General features: G+C 52.2%; 1 protein-coding gene across 2 annotated transcripts; it reads left to right on the top strand.

Annotated features, from left to right (window-relative positions):
- Window positions 1–244: 244 nt before the first annotated feature.
- Window positions 245–16,483, top strand: CHST1 (carbohydrate sulfotransferase 1). 2 transcript variants are annotated; one of them, XM_003781257.2, is made up of 4 exons: window positions 245–262; window positions 12,772–12,861; window positions 13,370–13,448; window positions 14,391–16,483. In XM_003781257.2, exon 4 carries the CDS (start codon window positions 14,433–14,435, stop codon window positions 15,666–15,668), a length of 1,236 nt encoding a protein of 411 aa, XP_003781305.1. In that variant the 5' UTR covers window positions 245–262; window positions 12,772–12,861; window positions 13,370–13,448; window positions 14,391–14,432; the 3' UTR covers window positions 15,669–16,483. The 2 variants fall into 2 exon arrangements, with proteins under 2 accessions (XP_003781305.1, XP_023365210.1); XM_023509442.1 differs by lacking the exon at window positions 245–262 and having other exon boundaries at window positions 12,264–12,861.
- The last annotated feature ends 5,911 nt before the right edge of the window (window positions 16,484–22,394 follow it).

Below are 22,394 nucleotides of genomic sequence, written 5' to 3'. Positions count from 1 at the left end.
CGCACTCTGCCCGGGAGAACACTCTGTTGATCGAGCCGGCCCGGGCTCGCGCCCCCGGGCCATGAAGAGGGGCCCGTGAGGGGCGCGCGGAGGCGGAGGAAGAGAAGGGAGGAGGGAGGCCGAGGAGGAGGGCGCGGGAGGCGGAGGATGCCGCCGCCTCTGCCGCCGCCGCCACCCGCGGGCCCCCGGCGAGCCTGACTCCAGACCCGAGGATGGAGCCGGCGCTGGGCGCTGCAGCGGCTCCCGGCGCGCCCCCGACCAGGTATTGGCCGGACCCGGAGGGCCCGGGGCGGGCGGGAACAGACACTCCGCCGCAGCAGTTGGGAGGGGCGCGGGCGCGGTGGGAGACGCCCCTTCGCCCGGGGACAGTCCCTGCCGGCGGTGCGCGGAGATGTAGTGGTGGCGGGGGACAGCAGCATGTTGGGCGCAAGACGGGGCTGCCGGGGCTGGTGGCTGGTAAGTACCGTGATCACCCAAGTCCACCCCGCCCCCATTCGAGTAGGGAAGCAAACTTGAGAAGCTCGGCGGCCCCCGAGGCGCCCCGCTCCCCTCCGCTGAGGAGCGCACTTGGGGGTTGCTCAGGCTCACCGTCCCACAGCCTGCCGGTCTCGGGGCTGGTGAGGTGCCTTGGGACCCCGAGGTCCCCGCGTTCGCACCAACTTTCCCAACCCGGGTTGCAGCTAGAGGTGGGGGGCCTTCCCCTGTTTCCTTGCTCCCAGCCCGGGCCCAGCACGCGCACCCATGACGCTGCGTGCAATGAGCTGGGTCCCTGTGGGGCCATAGCGGCCGGATGGTGCAGAGTCCCTCACGGGAAGCCAGAACAGCCCTCTTGCTCTTCTCTGGGTGGGAACGGGGAGGAGCCCCTCCCAGGCTCCAGGGACCCAGTGCTTGCCTTAATAGCAACGGCCCAGAGTAGCCCTAGCTGAGATTCTAGGAGTTAAAAGGCCAAGCTACCTGAGGAAGGTAAGACCCGAAGGTCCTCCTAGGGTGGCACCTTGGCCTGATTTCAGATGTGCCTCCTCCCCCCATCCGGGGCCTGCCATTTCCCAGCATTAGGCTCTTTGGTTCTGTGCTGGTTTCTTCCTGATGGACTTAAGAACTGCCCGTAAGCAGGGCTTTCCTAAGAAGGGTCGCTTATAAGGTCCAGGTGCCAGAGGATGGGCTTAGGCCATTGGCAGAGAGGTGGAGGCTGGGGCAGGGGAGATGGATGTCCAGTCAAGGACAGAAATTCAGCCCAACTTCTTCTGGACGGCTGGGTGGTAGGAGCTAGGGGCAAGATTGGGTCAGGAGGCCGGCACCCTGGCAGGGGAGGTAGCAGCCTTGCTAAGCCAGAGGCATGTGAGAGGTGAGCCAGTGGGGGCCAAGGTGCCAGGCACCTACCTTCAGAGGTTCTCCAGCCCCTCCAGGTAGGGCTAGGGTGTTTCAGCCCAGACCTTACCTAAGGCAGGCGTTTCCAGGCTCCTGCCCTCAGCAGGCAGGGACACTTAACAGGCTTCGTGATGACCCTATTTCTTTTTCAAAGTGCTTTCTTCCTCATGACTCACACATTGGATTCACCAGGGAGGTATCAAGCTTCCAACCTAGTCCATTCTCCTCCCTCCTGGGTCTTTAGGGAGCTGCTGGGGAAAAGAGGGGGTGGATTTGTCCTTGGGCCTCAGACCCCTGCGGGAGCCCAGGAGCCTGGCCCTGTAAGGCTTTCATTTTCCTGCTTCTGCCTGTGATCCTGACCAGGAGCAGCCTCAGGCCACTGGTGGTGAGGTGTGGAGAGAAGGGGTGCAGGTGAGAGGAAGTGTATGTTAATTATCCCCCCAACTCTGCTGGGTCTTTGAGAGCATATCCAGCTACCCCCCTCCCCTTTCACTTAACACCCTCTGGATTCCTCATCTCCAAACGGAAGCATAATCCATCCCTAAAATCCAAATTTCCCTCTTTGCTGAATAGTTGCAATGCTTATGGCCCAAGGTTTCCTCCTTGGCAGCTGAAGTTAAGCTCCTCTCACAGACAGCTTCCCCCCTCTCTGCTATTCTCAGGCCACTATTCAGAGGAGGAGTGTAGATTCCCCTTACCCAACCTCCCTGGCCCCCCTTGTCTACAGGGCCCTAGCTCCCCAGGAAGGGTGACGCTGATACAGGGATGTGTGTCTGGCTGCATCACAGGAGGAAGGAGGTGTATGACTTGCTCCACTGGATGGGGAGGCGGGCGTGTCAGGCCTTCACCTGGGGTCAAGTTCATGCCCTCCTGGACTTCCCCTTGCCCCCCCCACCCTTGCGCCCTCTCTCCCTCTCTTGCTCACTGTGGATCTCTCTTTACTTTCCCAACTCCACTCTGCATCTGTGTGGGGAGGGAGCATTTGATATTCATAATCTGGTTCAGAGAAGGTCCCGAAGCCCTGAGTCACTGTATGGTTTCCATGGAAACAGACTTGTTCAGAGGACTCGATGTAGCAAGGCTTCGGTGGGGGAGAAAGGAAACATATAGTAAAATCAGGCTCCACAAGTGTGGCGGGAGTTGGATCAACTCCCTTTGGTGGGGAAGATGAGGGTGGGCAAAGCTCTGGCTTCCCTTATAAGAGGGGCTGCCTCTCCTACCCACTGAGCTCCCCTCATTGGGAGCTGCTCAGCTGCTCGGGGGTGACAGGCTGCTGCTTCTCACGTGGACCTTCTGGCTAGGCACCAAAGCTTATGGCTACCTGTCAATGACTCAGTTTCCTCCTCCGAAAAATGAGGAAAATATGAACACCTCCCTGATAGGGGCGTTGTGAAGGTCAAAAGTGTTATGATATGGAACACACTTCAAAGAGCAGTGAATATTCATAGTGTCACTATTATTAAGTCAGGGGATTGGAAGAAAGTCCCCCAGCATGTTCACTTGATGCCTTCCCCTGTGTCTCAGTAGGTGGTCCTGACATCTAGCTGGGCTGGCCTATCTCCTGCTTTTCAAAGAGCCTCTCCCTAGCAGTTCTGGTGCACCCCACCCCAGGAACCAGCCATCCATTTCTTCCTGCAGAGTGTATGTTTCAGGTTGCCACAGGCCAGGCGTGACGTTAGAGGGCCTTGCTCTTCTTTAGACCCTACCTGTCCAGCAGCCTGGTGGGAATAAATATTCCAAGGCCAGATGGACAGGCAGCTTCCTGTCTCAGCCCCCAGGGGGAATCCCCTTGGAATTGGGACAGAGGAGAGAGAAGAGGTCCAGGCAAAGAGAAGGGATTGGGTAGGGCAGGCCATCCTCCCTGTAGAGGCTGGTTCATCTGGTTGGAGAAGCAGCTCTCTCATGATGATTGACCAGAAAGGAATTGGGAATAATCCAGAAAGCTAAAGACCCTGCCCTGCTCCTCTCCCTAAGTTTAAGCCTCTATTGCCCTAGTGTTCCTGATATGCCCTTCAAGTCTGGATGAACTTGGGGCTCTAGCCTGAGCACCAGCTGATCTGTCCCACCTGCAGGAGCAGGGTGAGGGGCTTACCCCAGCAGTGCCAGCCCCAGCCGCACTGGGGAGTACAGCCCAGGCAGATTCTAGGTGCCAGTGGTGGCTCAGCCTGAGTCCCCCTCACTAGCCTTTCTCTCTCAATGCAGCCTCCTCATGTCATACTTTCCACCTCCCCTCCTGTAAGGTGGGCTTCAGTTTCAAGTTACCTGAAGTCCCTCCCGTCACAGCCAGCTGTCAGCACTGCAAAGCATCCGTTATCTGTTGGCCCTTCCTTCTATTTTACAGATGGAAAAACCGAGATTCCTGGGGCTTGCCTGTGTGACCAGAACCCAAGCTAGCTATGGCCTCTCCCAGCTCCACACCAGTCCTGGGGATGCTCTTCCTTCTTCCTCAGTTCTCCAGGCGGCCCCAGCTGCTGCCCAGCATACCCCGCCCCCTCTAGTTCTCAGGTTTCTACCAAGGTTCTTCCCTCTACATCTCTCTGGACCGCTTTGCTGTCCTCATTGGTGTTCACAACACCTTCCAATTTAATATCCTCTGCAAATTTCATTAAAGGACTGTTTACTCCTTCTCTCAGGATCATTAATGAAGATGTTAGATAAGATCTGACCCAGTGTGTGTGTGTGGGGTCCTGGCAGCCCCGCCCCCACTCCCAGACTTGCTGCCCTCCGGCACCTTCCCCTGGGCTTGCCTCCTCCACCAGGGACCCTTGGGACCTGCCCCCTCCTGCTATTAGGCCTCATGACAAGTGCTTAGGGCCAAGTCTGTTTGAATTAATTTTGTAAGATTACTCGAGGCGCTGTATCAAATGCTTTGCTAAAAATCAAGATATATTACCCTGCCTGTGTTGCCTTCATCTACCAGTCTTGTAATTCTATCAAGAAAGCTATCAAGTTTGTCAGGCATGATTTGTTCTTTATAAATCCCCACAGTGCCGCGTGGGGCACAGGGTTCCCGCGTTTTCTAAATGTTTAGAGATTCCTTCTTTGTGTTTGCTCCTTGATTAGAGCGGGAAGGCTGTGGGCTGGGAATTGTTGGGAATGCTGGCAGTGATGAATTCTCAAGGATGGAGGAGAAGGCAGGACTCCTTCTTTTTCCCAGAGTCTCTGGTGTTATCAATGCATTGTTTAGGACCCACTGAGTCCCTGAAGTGTGCTGGGGCCTACATGCTGGGCACTGGGGAAGGAGGGATAGGAGAGAGCTGGGGGGAGGGCCTGAGATTTCAAGGATTCTGCAGGACAGATGAAAACCACAGATAGATGAGCTGACATTCTCAGTTACCATTAATTGAGAGATTACTACATACTAGTCACTATGCAAAGAGATTTAGGTGCACATCTTATTTAAGCCCCTCCCTGGCCCTGAGATGGGTGTGACTTCCTCTTACCTGAGTACTTGGGGCTGCCCAGGACCTAGGGTCTGGATTTCATCCTTTGTTATGCCAATCCTAACCTTTTAAGGCGCATAGAAAGGGTCAAGAGAGCTCACTGGGGGTGGTTCAGACATTTTGGGAGGTCAGAGTGGGAAGGGAAGGTAAGCCTTCAGGGGGAGCTTTGGAGAAGTGAGGCCCTCACTTTCATGTGCACCTCATAGGTGACCCCCACAGCTTGCATTCAGTTCTGTACCCTGTCAGTTTCGAGCTGTGTGAGCAAGTCTTTTAACCTCTCTGAGCCTTGGACCCTCACCTTTGGAAATGGATACAGATGTAGTCCTTACCCACAGGATTGTGGGGAGGATCAAATGAGGTGACGTGTGAAAGGTTCGTGCCATGGTGCTGGGCTGTTACCTTTCACCCTGGAGGTCAGTGCTGGGTAGAGACACTCACTGATTGGCTGCATGCCCCGTGGGTTGAGTGTGGCTCTTCATCGGGCTTCTCTTCCAGGAGACAGAGGGGCAGCAGGGGGAGCTGTGCCGGCATGCCAGCACAGGGGCATCCTTGGCTCAAGCTGTGGGCTGGCGATAAGCTTAGGGAGCAGGGAGCCTTTATCTGGGCCTTGAGCCCAAGCCCTCTGCCCTGTTCCAGACTATTTCAGGCTAGATGGTAATGAAGACATTGTCTGGTGTCGTCTTGGCTGCATAGGATTTGGGCATTCCTAGGCTCTGTGGTTGTAAAACCACTCAAAACATCCACCTCCTTGCTTATCCCAGACCAGAGCTCTGCATGGGGAGCAGAGTGTATTTTGGCTGCTGCCTATCAGGTACTGCTGTCCCCTGTGTACACTCATTTATGACAGTCTTCCTTATTGTCATCCAGTGGACAGGGAGAACCCCCCTGGAAATTGGTGAGATGGCACAGACCCATTGATGTGCCAGGGGAACCCGCAGGAAGGGCCATAGGCAGTCCCTGTTTCCAGCAGCTGACACCCCAGGGGCTGGTCCTCAGAGGTGGTCAATAGTAATGGATGAGGCATTGTTGGTGTTGGAGGGTGAGCTCAAGACTGGCATCAGTGTGCCCTGGCTCCTGTGGCCACCTAGCCCATGGTGCTTCCTGCTCCTCTCTAGCTGAGTTTAAATCCTGGCCGCACCCTGGACTAGCTGCACATGCTAGACAGGTTCCCCCACTTGCTCAAGTCTCACCGCTCCTCATTTGTGAGAGGTGGCAATGGCACCTGCCTGTAACAAGTGTCCCCTGATGGGAGTCTGCTCTGTGATTTCTGCAGCCCCCTCTGTCTCATGTTGTAGCCTTAAGGCTCAGGTGAGTCTCAGGCTCCCATCCATTTCCCACTCCAGCTCTTGTCCCCATGGGGCCAGTTGGGCCTTGTGTGCAGGTGGCCAAGACCAGAGGCTCTGGGATCCAGGGACAGACGGCATCCTCTCCTAGCCCAGTGGGCAGCAGTTGCCTATGTTCCAGGCCAGTTGATGTTTTCCCATCCTTGAAGCAGGGAGGATAGGCCGCAGTCCCGGTATCCAGGAGGTGGGGCCTCGGTACTCTTCCGACTCTAGCTGTGGCTGCTGGGTGGGTGGTGGGGGGACAGGAAACCCGGGCTTTTCCGCCCAGTGTCGGGGCAGAAGAGTCCCGCCTCCCTGCAGGCCAGGCTGTGGTAGGACCAGCCTGAGACAGGGAACCAGGGCCTTCTGACTCATCCCTCCCCTGAGAGGAGCCCAGCACACTGGGGCCTTGTGCTGTGGCCAGGAGGTCAGTCACTCTCCCCACAGCTGGGGAAAACTTTTCTCTTGGGTCAGCCTGAGATGCTTCCCCCCCACCCCCCCGGCTAGGCCCAGGGCAGGACTGGGAGCTGCCCCTCTCACCTTGTGCCAGGTCTCTGCAGCCGGAACAGTGAGGGTCCCAGCCAGGGGAAGAGGCTGTTGTGTCTGTTTCAACTTTTTAAACCAGGCCAGTGTGCTTTTTTAACTTTTTTAGATAGCCCCTAAAAGTCATGCTCATGGTTCTTATTTAATGAACGCCTGCTCTGTGCCCAGTTCTGCGTTAAACCATGGGCGTCCATTGTGTCTTTCAACTGAGATCTTTGAAGGATTCTGTGATCTCTCTTCTCATTTCACACATAAGGACAAATTGAGGCCAGCAGAGGTTAAGTGCCTTGCTTAAGGTCTCATAGATACAAAGCAAGAGCAGCAGCATTCAAATGCCCTACACAGCTGGGGTGTCCAGACTGCCTTCCTGAATGTCGGTGGGTAACTTCCCAAGGAGGCTTGAAGTACACATATGTGTCACATGTGGACATGGGAATGGTCTTCTGTGAAGACACAGGACCTCATAAGAGGCAGCCAGGCAGCTCTGGTGACTGTGAAAAGTCAATGGATCGGTCTCTCTCTGGGTGCTTGCCCTGGAACCCATGACTGTGAAAATGTGTCCCCACTAGAGTGCCGAAGTATGTAGTGGTATTGCCTGTGGGGCCCATGGATGGGTTGCAGAACCCAGGAACTCTAGAGATTGTCCACAAACACTAGGTTTGTGTTGGTGCATATTTTGGGGAGAAGGTCCATAGACTTTACAGTGTTTCATGTTGAAGTGGGCACAACCTCAGAGAGAAGCACTGGTCCCGCCAGTCACCCCTGAACTGACCCAGACTACAGAGGCTGAGTCCAGACCCCATCAGATCACCCCCCTGGAATGATGGGGCTGGCTGAATTATATGTTGCCATACTGCTCACATGGAAGGATGCTCTCGGATAGAGCCCTGTGAAACTTGTCTTTGGGGACATGGCTCACGGTGGTACACATGAAGGCTCTGTAGGAGACCTCTCAGGAGAAATTTTGCACTAGATTCAGTGTCAGGAATAGCCATACCACTCTTGAGCAAATGCTTTAATCTTTATCTCATGGGTCCTGTGAAATGTGTAAATGAAATGCTTTTTTCCCACTGGCTGCCAGGGAGCTCTAACCCATATGAGCAGTCCACAAATGGCCTGACTCTTGTACACTAACTTAGCCTCTGGTTCTTTCAGATTTTTATACTCTTGTTTTCTCCTTGCTTCATTTTCATCACCTCATTTTCCTGAGGGGGGAAAAAAACCCCACCTTGTTATTTAATGTGTTTTAGCCTTAACTAAACAAACATTTATGGTGGATCAGTACTGGCTACACCGGAGCCAGGGATTAAGCATTTCCTCTCTGCAGTCTCCATCCTAGAGGTCTATTTGCCAGCTCCTCTCTGCCTTCCCAGTTCACTTGCCGCTTGCTCCAGTTCTTGGGACCACAGAACCTTAGGGCTCCCCCATCCTGGTTCAGTTTGGGCAGAAATATGATACTCAGGGTTTGTTTGTTTGTTTTTTTTCCTCTCTGATTTTCTTCCCCCTCCTCCATGATTTCACAAACTTTTTAGGGAGAAAAGGCTGGGAGAGGAGTCATTTCCCTAACTCAGGCCTTAGCTGCTTGCACAGCCTCAGGCCCCTTTGAAGCCTGGCTCTTCTCTGCTCCTGCTCTGTCTCAGTAGTCCCCTGCTGACTTTTGTCCTTACTGGCCCACCTGAGCAGAGAGCCATTCTGGTAGAAAAGCAATGACTTCAATCCTGGAGCCTTGGAAAGGCAGGAGGGGAAGGATGGCTGGCAGTGCCCTGGGGATGGATGGGATGGGAGGCACTGTGCAGTGTGAGGGCTGGTGTTCACACCCCTACTCTATCATCAGTCACCTCTCTAGTGGTGGCTTCACTCTGTCCCAGAAGTTAATAAACTGAGTAAAAAAATTCAGTGTAAGCTGTGTCTTCCTCCCACCTGGTCTTCTAAACTCTGCTTCCTTCTGGGGAGTTACCAGTTCAGTGCAGGTTCTTGCAGTGGTTGGTTATGATATATACAAATATATACGTACATCCTCTTTTATAAAATCAGAAATTGTGACATACTATTACACATGTGTTTCCTGCCTCTAGTTTTTGTTTTTTGGGTTTTTTTGAGACAAAGTCTCTCTCTGTTGCTCAGACAAGAGTGCAGTGGCATCATCATAGCTCACAGCAGCCTCAAACTCCTGGGCTCAAGTGATCCTCTTGTCTCAGCCTCCCATGTAGGTGGGACTACATAGGCGCCCCACCATGCCCACTTAATATATTTTTTTTTTTTGTAGAGATGGGGTCTTATGTTGCCCAGACTGATCTTGAACTCCTGGCCTTCAGCAATCCTTCTCTCTCAGCCTCCCAAAGTACTAGGATTATAGATATGAGTCACTGTGCCTGGCCCTTAGGTTTTTTTTACTTAATAATATATATTGGATAATGGGAGGAATGCTAATGATGAAGGGGTTAAACATCCAAGGAAGGGAAGGGAGGCCCATGTGTGGGCTACTGGAAGTCCAGGAAACTTCTCAATTGCATGTGTAAAATTGTGGACATGAATGGGATTTTCTGGGAAGAGGGACTGTAGTTCTAAGGGGTCTATGGTCCAGAAAAGATAAAGAGCTGCTATTCTGGATTTTATGGGATTTCTGCAAAGCAGGAGGTGGGGGCCTAACTCAGCAGAGGGCAGAGCCCGTGGTTTGGGGGCCCTCTGGGATAGCCACAGCTCAGGCTGAGTTGAGGTCAGTGATGCCCAGCCCTATTATCTTCTTAGAAGATGCCTGGGCTTTTTCTACTCCCCATGGAGGGTCCCCCTGTCTGCCATGAGTGAGGGTGGCCCCTACTGACCCTGAGTGGAATACAGGGCCTTCTTGGATTTGGAAAACTCCAGCCGTCAGACCTTCAAGGCCCTACAGTCACTGAATCTATGGGATAACCGAGGCAAAGAGAGATTGAGGGTGAGTCCAAGGTCACCCAGCTAGGGAAAGGCAGAAGCTGTGGGCTGTTCATCAGTGACATTCAGTTCTGTATTCCTTCCCTGCTAGAGTGGAATTGGAGAGGGAGAAGGGGCCCCCTGCCCCAGGGAGGGGTGTTGGTGCGGCAGCCTGTTGCTGCTTGCCTCTTGGTGTGCGGCTGAGGAAGTGGGGGTGCGCAGAACAGAGGCCGCAGCCAGGGTGGGCGTGCCATCATCACATCTCACTGCATCCTGCAACATCACCTCCCGCTGGCTGCATCCTGGTGAATCTGCAGCCAACAGCCCGGGAATTCTCAGCACAGCCGGTGCGGGACTAGGTGGCTGCACTGCAGGATGTGGCCACTAGAGGGCAGCAGGAAAGCCACGGGGGGGGCGTGGCTCAGCTTGGAAAAAGGTGTGTGGGTGTGTGTGGGTGTGTGTGGGGGAGGGCGGGGGGGGTGTAAAAAGGGAGTCAGAACCTGTGGACTCTGGGATGATTTGTTCTTAGGCACTTCCCCAAGACAAAAACCAAATCAGACATTTTATGATGATGATCTTAACCAACATGTACTGCCGGGCACTGTGTTAGCTAATTAGCTCTCATAACAGTTTTGTTATAATTATCCCATTTTGTAGGTGAGGAAACAGAGGCCAGAAAAGATTAAATAATCTAGCCAAGGTCTCACTGCCAGTGAGTGGTTGACCTGGGAGCACTGGGGCTGGTACCAGAGCTGTGTCATGTCTACATGCCTGGCATCGACTAAGTGCTTTAAGTCCTTTGATTCTTACCACCATGTCTAAGGTTATACACACTTTGGAGCAACTGAGGCTTAGAGATAGCTTGTAAGTCACACAGGTCCATAACACCTGCTGAGTGACAGATCCATCGGCGTGGTTCAGGGCGTGAGCTCTCAGCTGTGAATCATAGTTCTAGAGTTGTTCTCTGCTTCCACTCTGTGCCTAAAACTGAGGTTGAATGATAGTGAATGCTGAGCTTTCTGCTTTGAGTGAGTGTTCATTAGCTCCCTTGCCTTCCAGCAGAAATGATTGATTCTGGGCTCTTGTGTCCAAGGTTTGCTTGGGTTTTGACTAACCAGAGGTGGAGGAAGGCCATGCCAGGGGCTTCTAGAAGCCCAAAGAGGGGCCCTGGAAGCCACACTCAGGCTTGGAGGAACAGGACTTTGAGAAATCTTTTTGTAGTGGCCAACCCTCTCTTGGGAACAACAGGATCTGGCCCCAAGGCCTCTGGTTTCCAGGGCAGATGCCTCCAGCATACCAAGCAAGCTTGGCCAGTCCTGAGCCTGGCTCTGCCAGGTTGGCAGGAGAGAAGGGAGTATTTCTAGAAGGTCCTCACTTCCCCTATCTTCCCGTTCCCATGCCCTGGCTTTGCCCTCCCAGGGACTGGCAGGGATGGTCTGTGGCTGGGCCTTCAAACACGTTCCCCTTCTTGATACCGAGGCTGTACCTGGTGAAGCTGCATCTCACTGTCTTAGGGATCTGTAACATTGAGCCATCCCGGTTACTTCTGATTTGTTGGCAAAGCAGCAGCTTCTCTCCTTGGCCTAAAGTTTCTCTGGTGGGGGGGGGCAGACACTTCAGTGATCCCTTCCCCACCAAGATGGCAAGATGCTCCTCTTGAAAGAAATCCCTAGGGTGAATTCCAGTTTTGGAACTGGAATCCTTGAATTCAGTGAGACTCTTTAAGGGTTCTATTTCCAGTCTTGGTGGGGACCAAAGAGGGTAGAACATGAGTGGAAACAGGGGATGAATCAGGGAGGAGTATTTGAACATGGACTTTCATAGCACATTGCCTGGGCTGGAACCTACCTCTACACCTCATTAGGGGTGTGAGCTTGGAGACGTTATTAAACCTTGAGGAGCCTCCGCATCCTCATCTGTAAAATGGGGTTGTGACAGTGTAGCCTCATAGCATTGGCAGGAGAGTGAGATGAGCTAATGCCTACACCTGGGAGGAACACCGTGACTGCCCAGCAGGTGCTTGCCTGCTCTCACGTTACTTTACTCAGAGTGCCTAGAGCAGTGCCTGGAAACCGGATATCTCATGGATGTCTGTGAATAACCACAAAGGAAGTGCCTCCAAGTGGAAGGGCACTGCTGCTAGAGAATGGACTCCTAAACAACCCACAGATAATGCCCAGCACTCTATTGATGGCATTTCCTCTTTGTTTAAGGGCATTCCCATTTGTCTTATGGCACTTGAGCAGAGCCAGTCTGCAATTTTTAGGGGAGTCAGGTTTAGAGCAGAGAAGCCTTCTGCCTGGGTTCCTGGGCCAGCCCCGGGGATGGAGGCCAGTGTCTTCTGCTGCCATGGGGTAAGGTTGGGTTGTGGTCAGCGTTGTGGTTTTTCTCTGATCATATTTAGAAGTTCCTAAGAATCTAGACTGTGCCCCTTTCCTTATTTACTGCCATTTGATAATCTGGTACCCATTCCTATAGGGAAAAAAGGGAATTTCCTATTAAAACAGGTCTCAATTTCTCTGTCTGAAAAATGGGAATGAGGATGCTGACCTTCTAGAGGGGGTTATTGGGAATAACATGGTGCTAGAAGTTGGGTGAGTAGCCAGGCAGCATTGCAAGTTTGGGAAAGGATGATCTACTCACCCTGTCTCCAGCGGAGTTACACCAAACAGAAGGTGTGGGAAGGACATTGAGAAAGCACATGCGTTCACTCCATCAGCCAGGAACCAACAGGTCAACAAGAGGAGACAGTAAAGGGAGAGAACACGCCTGTCTCAGAGTTCTCTACCTGCCTCCTTCTAGTGCTTGGTCCCTCTTTTGCTCATGCACGAGTAGGCTGGGGACAGGAATCAGATGCAAGTTGAAGGCCAAGTATGTTTAAGCTAGAGGAACAGAAAGTCAAATCTCCTCAGAGGGAAAGAGCCTGGGCTCTGGGGAAGCTGCCAGATTGGGGTTAACCCAGGCCAATGACTCCACCTCTGCGCCTTGGCCTTCTCACCTGTGAAACGAGCTGATACCGCTTCCACATGACATTCTCGTGAGGAGAAAATGAACTGGCACAGGGAGAGGGAAGTGCTCAGTAGATTCAATGCTGCCATTGTGGTGTTCTAACTCCAACATGCCTGCATCACCCAGGTCAGGTCAGCACCCAGGTCAGCACCCTGGTCCACTTTTGCTTTGAGTTTCAGGTAGCTGGTCTCCTGCCTTCCTGTGGTTGGAAGAAGGATTCCCCCGCCTAGCTGTCGCTTTGGAGCTGACCTTTCAACTGGAGGCCTGGGGTGAGCTCTTCTGCCCTTGCTGACTTCTGCTTACCCCCCCCCCCCCAAGAATCACTGAACAGGTTGAATTTTCAAGGGTCAGAATAGTTTCACCGATTTAAACTGCAGAACATTCTGGGCCATGCTCTGGGCCAGGCTGCCTACTTGGGGCACTAGCTCTTGTTTAGGTGGGAATTTAAGCATGCCAGCCTCCTTGTCTACTGGTCCAATGAGAGCAGAGGGACTGACTTACTAGGAGGATGTGGGTGGGGTGGGCAAGGAAGGTGAAGGGAGTGGGATGTGTGCAGTGCACGACTCAGTGGGAGAGACCTCGGGGAATAAGAGATGGAACTGGGTTGGTTAGGACTCTGAGCCAGTGATAGATCTGGGAAAGCAGGCGAGGTCCTCATGGCGTGGCCTGGGGCAGGGGCAGACTGGGTCATAGGACACAGGGAGAGGAAGAGTGGGGATCGGGGCACTGGGAGCCTACCTCCACCTGTGTACCCCTCCCCTCCCTGTCTCCCGGTAGTCTGCTGGTCACAGGACTGTGGCTTGACCTGGAGACACTGACACCTGTGGACTCCCCAGCTTGGAGCAGCCACTCTTTGGTAAGTGGTCAAGCCCTCCTACATTCCCTCTGGGAGCAGCCTCAGCCCTCTCTCAGGGCCAGGAAACTGAGCTGGCTTTCCTGGGGACACTAGGACGCTCAGGCTGGCTCCTTGCCCTGGACCCATGGCATGCCCTTCCCTTTCCCTGCTTTCCTGTGGTCCCTCCATAGACTCCCTTCTATGGCCAGAGGGGCTAAGGGGCTAAGGGTGAAGGCTCTTGAGGACTGGCTTGGAGGAACCAGGGTCCCATTCCTTATCCGCAGGCCAGTTCACTCTGTGTATGTGGGGGTCTTCGGGGCCCGAGGCCTGGAGCCTTGCTCCCAGTGGCCAGGAATCAATTCTGGGTCTTGGAAGGGAGGCTTCTGTACCCCTGTGTCTGCTTCAGAGACTCTTAGAGACTCCACGAGCCCCAGAAGTCCACATCTGGACTAAGTTGGAGAGTACTCGACACGGTTGTCTCCCTTTCCTGGCCCTGGTGGTAGCTCACTGACTGACCATGTGCAGGGGCCAGAAGGAGGCAGCTAACATGAGCTCTTCTTCCCCCTAGGGTTGGGCAGAGGACAGAGGAAAGGTGACCACCTGGGGAACTGGGCACTAGCTCACGGGGCTGCAAGCTGCTGGGGTAGTGGGCAGTGGGGGACATGGCTTGATGCAGGAGTGTCCCCTTAGTGTGGGAGTTGGAGGAGTGAGGCTTTTTTGCCCAGTGGGCCTCTGGACTCATCTACAGGTTAAACCCTGGGTGCAAGGAGTGTTTTTTCAGCTCCCTGAAGCTCCCAGGAGTCCCCTGAGAGTGGTGAAGTCTGGTGTAGAAGCTGCTTAGGCCTTCTGGGTGCAAGTGTGAGCACTGGGCAGGGAGCAGGGTATTTCCCTGGGTCCCCTGGAGGTAGCTCTTCCAAGGCAGTAAGCCAAAGCCAGGTACCTGAACATGGCCTTTGCCCACAGACCTGGAGCCGTGGAGCAGCAGCCCCATGAAGGTGCCCAGCCATGCAATGTTCCTGGAAGGCTGTCCTCCTCCTTGCCCTGGCCTCCATCGCCATCCAGTACACCGCCATTCGCACCTTCACTGCCAAGTCCTTCCACACCTGCCCGGGACTGGCCGAGGTCGGGCTGGCGGAGCGGCTGTGCGAGGAGGGCCCCACCTTTGCCTACAACCTGTCCCGCAAAACCCACATCCTCATCCTGGCCACCACACGCAGCGGCTCCTCCTTCGTGGGCCAGCTCTTCAACCAGCACCTGGACGTCTTCTACCTGTTTGAGCCCCTTTACCACGTCCAGAACACGCTCATCCCCCGCTTCACCCAGGGCAAGAGCCCGGCCGACCGGCGGGTCATGCTGGGTGCCAGTCGCGACCTCCTGCGGAGCCTGTATGACTGTGACCTCTACTTCCTAGAGAACTATATCAAGCCTCCGCCGGTCAACCACACCACGGACAGGATCTTCCGCCGAGGGGCCAGCAGGGTCCTCTGCTCCCGGCCTGTGTGCGACCCTCCAGGGGCTGCTGACCTGGTCTTGGAGGAGGGAGACTGCGTGCGCAAGTGCGGCCTGCTGAACCTGACCGTGGCTGCTGAGGCCTGTCGCGAGCGCAGCCACGTGGCCATCAAGACAGTGAGGGTGCCCGAGGTTAATGACTTGCGGGCTCTGGTTGAAGATCCTCGGTTAAACCTCAAAGTCATCCAGCTGGTCCGAGACCCTCGTGGCATTCTGGCTTCGCGCAGCGAGACCTTCCGCGACACCTACCGGCTCTGGAGGCTCTGGTATGGCACCGGGAGAAAACCCTACAACTTGGATGTGACGCAGCTGACCACAGTGTGTGAGGACTTCTCAAACTCCGTGTCCACCGGCCTCATGCGGCCCCCTTGGCTCAAGGGCAAGTACATGTTAGTGCGCTATGAGGACCTGGCCCGGAACCCCATGAAGAAGACCGAAGAGATCTACGGGTTCTTGGGCATCCCCTTGGACAGCCATGTGGCTCGCTGGATCCAGAACAACACGAGGGGCGACCCCACCTTAGGCAAGCACAAATATGGCACCGTGAGAAACTCGGCCGCCACTGCCGAGAAGTGGCGCTTCCGCCTCTCCTACGACATTGTGGCCTTTGCCCAGAACGCCTGTCAGCAGGTGCTGGCCCAGCTGGGCTACAAGATGGCCAGCTCAGAGGAGGAGCTGAAGAACCCCTCAGTCAGCCTGGTGGAGGAGCGGGACTTCCGCCCTTTCTCCTGACGCGGGCACCGTGGGTAGGGTGGGAGGCACTTGGTGTTGGTTTTGATAAAATGGACCATTTTTAACTGTTGCCTTATCTCCCCCGCCCTGTCCCACCCCGCCTTTGTGTCCTCCTGCCCCCTGCCCACCCCACTTCTTTCTGCCTCTTTTTGTCTCTGAAATTTGCACTACGTCTTGGACGGGAATCATTGGGGCAGAGGGCGTGGGAAGTGGGGTATGAGCCCCACCTCGCCCCATTCAGACACATGGACGTTGGGTCTCTACATGGACGGTGACAATGTTTACAAGCCCCACACTCACACATTCTCACACACGCACATGGCCCACGAGGAGAGGCCACACAGCTTCTCAAGAGTTTTGAATGGATGAGTGGTCGGGGTATTGTAGTTTCTGCACTGTCTTACTTACACAAGGTAAGAAGATCTGAACAAAAGGACCACTTCTCTCTAATTTATGAATGGTGTCCATCCCTTCTGCATTCCTGCTTCCTGCCCTGAGGACCATGACCCCCCTTAGAGCAGAGAAACTGCCCCCTCCTGCCCGCCCTTGCCTGTCGGTGAGCAGGTTTTTACTGTGAGGTGAACGTGGACCTTGTTTATTTTTTCCAATCTGTGGTGATGCTGTCTGTCTGTCTGAGTCTTGTGGCTGCCCCCGGACCAGTGATGACTGATGAATCTTATGATTTTGATTGATCTTGGGGTCCATCTGTGATATTTCTTTGTGCCAAAAAGAAAAAAACAAAAGAGTGGATCAGTTTGCTAAATGAACATTGAAATGCTTTATCTGTGTTTTCTGTAAATAAAAGAGTGCAATAATCTCTGGGTGTGGTTGTGGGACATTCTAGACAGACAAGAGCAGGGCTCAGTGGGGTCTGGGCGCACTGGGGAGGACAGTGAGGAGGTGGGAATGAAATGCAAGTCTGCTTTACAGAACCCTCATCGCCCTCAATGCCAAGTTCAGGGTTTGATTTCCCTTCAGGCAGTTGAGAGTAGGTGCCTCAAAGCCAGGGGTGATGTTCAGAGTCTTCCACAAGTGGTATGGCTTGCTGAGTCTGAATGGCGAGAGCTAAGGGTGAGATCCCGGGACCACTTGTGTGCCAGATATTGCAGTTTTAGTTGGTGGGTCTGACACCAAGATAGCTGGGGAAGGGGAACATTCAAGGGGTGGGGTGGCTCTAGGGAGTGGCTGTTTATCAAGTGCCTGGCAGTATTTTACTGTTTTAACAACTGGTACAGGTTTATTGGTGTCTACACTGCCAGAATATCTGCTGTGCTTACTTACCTTCCCAGCCTTGGCAATCTACTAGGCTCCTCCAGGAAGCTTTCCCAGCTCTTATTCCAAGAAAATAGCTGGTCACAGCTTTGTTGTCCTGGGACACTAGGTTGCCTGGTGATTAGGCAGCCCTGGCAGTCCTGGACAATCAGAACTCCGTCCTGGGCTATTTTTATATATGATAGGAGATGTAGAATCAGCAGCAACACTAAATACTCTAACTGTAGCTTAATCAAGACAGGCTATTTCCTTTTTCTGGAAATTTTTTTTATGGTGGTAAAATACACATAATATGAAATTTACCATCTTAACCATTTTAATTGTATATTTCATTAAATACATTCAGAATATGGTACCATGCCATTCATCTCCAGAACTCTTTTCATTTTGTAAAACTGGGACTTTGTACCCATTAAACAGTAATTCTCTATTTCCCTCTCTCCCTCAGCCCCTGAAGCCACTATTCTACTTTCTGTCTCTATGAACTTGACTTTTCTAGGGGCCTTGTATAGGTAGAATCCTACAGTACACTTATTTGTCCTTTTATGAGAGGCTTACTTAGTATTGTGTCCTCGAGGTTCATCCACGCTGTAGCATGTGTCAAAATTTCCTTCATTTTTAAGGCTGAATACTGTTCCATTATATGGCTAGACCACATTCCTTCCTCAGTTCCATATTTTAGCTATTGTGAATAATGTAGCTGTGAACATAGGTGGACAAATATCTCTTGAGATCCATTCTCAATTCTTTGAGTATACACCCAGAAGTGGAATTGCTGAATCATATGGAAATTCTATTTTTAATTGTGTTAGGAACGGCCATACTATATTTTCCACAGTGGCTGTACAATTTCATTTACCCACCAACTGCCTGAAAGTTTCAATTTCTCCACATCCTCACCAACACTTGTTATTTTCTTCCTTTCTTCTTCTTCTTTTTTTTTTTTGAAATTAGCCATCCTAATGGGTATGAGGTGGTAAGATAGGCTATTTCTTTCATTCTCACAGACATAAGATGTTCAGGTCTGGTATGGTGGCTCCCAGGTTGTATGCCTGGACATCAGGGACTCTGGGTCTTTCTATGTTGATGCTGATCGATCTTTCTGTGGTGTTGCCCTTGGCTATATGGAACAAGATGGCTTGCCAAGTAGTGGGAAACAGGAAAGGAAATCACATACCCACCATGTGAGAGTCCAACCTAAAGTGATAGCTATGGCACTCTCACTAGTGTCTCATTGGCTAGAGCCTGGTCACATGACCACATTTAACTGCAAAGGAGGCTGGGAAATGTAGTCTGTTATCTGACTGGCCATGACCATTAAGATGGCTGATGAGTCCAAACCTGGGCTACCTGAGTTTCAGGTTTCTTTTCTGCAAAAGGCAAACAGCATGATTTATACCATCATCCTGCAAGACCAGGAGGTGGATTGGAAAAGTCTCTGTCAGAACTGCTAGGCAGGGTTAGAACTCTTCTGGCCACTGGTTCAGAGGAGCTGCTTCTACCCTGTGGGGAGGAAGTCAACCAATCAATTGGCTGCATGGCATTAGTCCCCAGGTGGGTCTTACTTAGTGCCTCTGGCTGGCTGTTCTAGCACTCAAACAAGGCCTGCTCCAACTGTGGGAGGAGACAGCTAGCTGGTCCTTTTCCTGTTACAGTAAATGGCAGTATGACACTGTCCCCAAAGAACTCCTTGGTCTTCACTCTCTGACTGCCCTGCCTTGGACTGTCTCCCTGAGCCAGTCCTCTCTCCAGTCTTCTCTCCTCTGGGTGGGTGGCTTCATATTGGAACTGGGAGGCACCAGAGATCCTGACCTAGTTGAAAAGAACCCCTCATCACAACTGCAGTGACAGAAGACTTTAATAAAGGCTGGCTGGGGCTTTCAAAGGAAAGCCCTGTTTAGTGATGGAATCGTCCGCTCATTCTTTTATTTATTCAAGTATGTGCAGACACTGGGGTTATGGGCATTCCTTCAAGAAACACAGTCTAGTGGGAGGCAAACAGGCAAAAAGATAGGTACAACATGGGTGAAGTCCTGTGCCAGCACAAAGGTTTTGTGCCACATTGGCAGGGCTTGGTTCTGGAAAGCCAAGGTTACTATAATGAAACCATAGGCATGGTCCCTAGGCCTCATGGTCGCATTCTATGTGTCCCTGGTCTTGGGTCTTAGAGAAGTCAGAGAGGGCTTCCCAAAGGTGTTAGTGCCACCACTGAGCCATGGGAAGGTAGGAACTGGCCTTGTGGAGAAGGGTGAGAAGATTGTTCCCAGACTAGGGAGCAGCCTGGGGCATTTACAGCTGTATAGGCTAAGGGCAGGGGTTGTGGGGTTGGACCATGCACCAGAGTCTATGCTCAGATCCTTAAGCTCAGAAAGTTTGCTTGCTCCCCAAGGTCAGTTGAGCCTTCAAAGGATCCATGTATGATGACCAGGCCCACAAGTCAGAATCAGAAACCAGAGAGCTTGCCTGCCAGTAGGATAAAGACCAAACTCTCTTACAGCTCTTTGAAACCCTGCATGTCCCAGCCCTTGCCACCTCTAGCTTCATCCTGTGCCGTGCTTACCTCCTCTTCACTCCCTAGTCTTCCTGTTTTCTGGCAGTTCCATGAATGCATGGTGGCAGATGGCTGCAGTTATAGCCCTCAATTTGTTCACACTTTCCTATAACCACAATGTTGGGTAGTGTCCCCCCACACTGATTCTGGTGTTAGCCACGTGCCTTGCTTTTTGGTCAGTGGGACAGTAGCAAGTGCAGAGATATGAAAGTGCTTGACCTTTGGAGCTGGTCCTTTCTTGCTGCCTCCTGGAATCCTTCAACTGCCGTGTGAAGGAATCCGAAGGTAGCTGGCTGGAGAGTAAAAGACCACTAAGGTACAGAATCAAGGAGTCTCAGACAGTGGCCAGTCAATTCCTCCCTAATCTGGCTACTGATGAAGATATGTGAATGAGTCTAAGCCAGGATCAGCCACAGTCTGACCCAGACTGTTGGAATCACTTGGCTGAACTCAGCCAGAGTTCTTACTCACAACATTATGGATTAGAAAAAATTGATATAGTTTTAAACCATTAATTTTGGAGTGACTTGTTACACAGCAAAAGCTAACTGATACATATGCCATTCTCTAGTCCATTGCAAAGTCTTCGCACAGACGGTTTGTTATGCTTAGTTTTCCTATTCCCCTCTATCTAGTTAATGTCTACTCATTTTTGGATCTCAACTTAATTATCAACACGTCCTTGGTTTTACAAGATTCGTTCAGTTATCCTGATTATAGACCCTTATATAGCTGATTATATATCTTACGTGTCCTGATTATAGGCCCGTATAGCACTGTGTATATCTCTTTTATAGTGTTTACCACAGTTGTAATCACACTTTTTATCACAGGACCTGGCATATAATAGGTATCTAATAAACACTGGTTGAATGAATAAAAGAATGAATAAAACAGGTGTTTCCCATCTGCTAAAAGAGTTTGCTTGTCCAGGGCCTTCACTTGGGAGTGTGTGAGGCCCCTCAGGACTCTGAATGAGACCCGAGGCCGCTAATATGCCCACAGGCTGTTCTGACACATCATAGGAGGTTGAGCTGAGTTTTATTCTACACCCTTTCCCCACGGCCAATAATTCTAATTCAACAGACGCACATTGGTGCTCCTATTTCTTTGTCATAATGCCGTCATCTGCCTTGCCACTTGTTACAATTTCCAAGGCTAATGCTTTGACAGAGAATGACAGTGAACAAACACGGTATAGAATTTTACAGTTTACTAAGCATACTTCCCCTCTGTTAGTCACACCTCTACAGTGGCTGTTTCCTGCTGACACAGAGGCACCTCTTTCTAGCCACGGTGGTCAGAATGCCACATAGTCAGGATGCCCCCCGCCTGTCTCACCTATAAGTCGTGTCTTAATGGCTGAGGTCCTAAGGACTAATTTCCTGGTCTTATCCCCAGACTTGGGGTCCCTCTCATGCCGTGGATCTAGGGCCATCACTGCTTTTCATCACAGACTTCCTCTGTTTGTGTGTTCCCACCTGCTTGCCTTTGTTCCTGTTGGGGCTAACAACAAGCACTCTGGCCTCCCGGCCCTACTTCTCTGGGATCCTGGGGAGTATGGTGGGCCCCACTTCCTATCATCTCAGAGGGTATTGTCCAGGAGCAAAGCTGCCTTTCCTGGACCATCCCCTCTCCAGGAAAACCACTTGCTGGGAAAGGATTTCTCCCCACCAGAATGCCTTTCCTTGTTGGGAAGAAAAAGACGCAGGGGAAGCACCTTCATGCACCTGATGAGAAAACACATGTGCTTCTGTTTCCTGAGGGCTGGAAAACAGGTTGGAATCAAGTCCTCACAGGTGAGTAAGCCAATGTTTGGGCGCACCAGGAAGTCTAGCTGCAGCTGTCAGTGAAGTGGTCACCGGGCTGGGCTTTGTGTCTTTGTGTAAGTGTTGCTGGGAGACTGATGCCCAACGTGGGGATCTGGAGTCCTATGGCCTTCCTGCTAAGGCCACACATGTGACACCATCATGCTCAAAGAGCTCTGAAATGCTCCATCAAAACCCTGAGTCTGCTACCCACCCTCCTCCACTTGCGCTTTCTGCTTCTTAAAGTTGCCCCTGCTGTTGACTTGTGATGGAATCAGGTCTTACTCATCCTGGGAACCACTGTAATGAAGAGCATGGTTCCAGATTCCAGTTTCATCTGTCAGTTTCTGTGTGACATTGAACCTGCCTGAGCCTCCACGTCCTCATCTGTAGCATTGATCATTAGAACACCTACCTCACAGGGCTGCTGTGAAGACTGGGTAAGGTAGCAAATTTAGGTGCCTACAGTGGTGCTTGGCACATAGTGAGTGCTCAGCAAATGCTAGCCATCACTGTCCTCCTCCTTATCATCCTCATCACCATTCCACCCACAGGACCTAGCATGGTGCCTGTAATATGATAGCTGTTCAGTGAATCTGTGTTGACGGAGTGCATTTTTTGTGAACTCTTAATTTGAACTGCTACCAGTGCACAAATTATAGATATATGAAATGGCAGCCAGTGCTGTCCCATATTAGCCAAGGCCTAGAGCTGAGGGATATTTAGGGGCAGAGCAGGTGAGGCAGCCAGCTATGCCCACAGAATGATCACTAAGCAGAGGGACAAGTGCGCTCACCCACAGAAGGTTCTTTTGGGTTCCAGGCACCCTTGCAGAAGTAACCCTCAGGGGAGAAGTTGGCTGAGTTAACCAGCCGTTCTCTGGCCCCATTACCAAGATCATTTAACTTCCTAGAAAAAAAGGCTTCCTGGGGTGGCCCAGGACAGCTTCCAGCCACTGAGCTTAGTTTGAATGAACTTGGCCTTTCTGCCCCTTTGAGGCACCCATTTCTGTAGTGCTCCCTGTCCATGCATGAGAGAAACATTTTGAATGAAGGCCCAGAGCATTTTCCTCCTCTCTAACACCCAGGGAAGCCC

Source organism: Otolemur garnettii, unplaced genomic scaffold, assembly GCF_000181295.1.
Source record: "Otolemur garnettii isolate 467f Iridium unplaced genomic scaffold, OtoGar3 scaffold00001, whole genome shotgun sequence".
Classification (NCBI taxonomy): domain Eukaryota; kingdom Metazoa; phylum Chordata; class Mammalia; order Primates; family Galagidae; genus Otolemur; species Otolemur garnettii.
This window is presented reverse-complemented; position numbering and strand designations above follow the sequence as displayed.

Bases quoted from the DNA above. Each gene is read 5' to 3' on its own strand.
- CHST1 (XM_003781257.2), top strand. From the start codon at position 14,433: ATGCAATGTTCCTGGAAGGCTGTCCTCCTCCTTGCCCTGGCCTCCATC.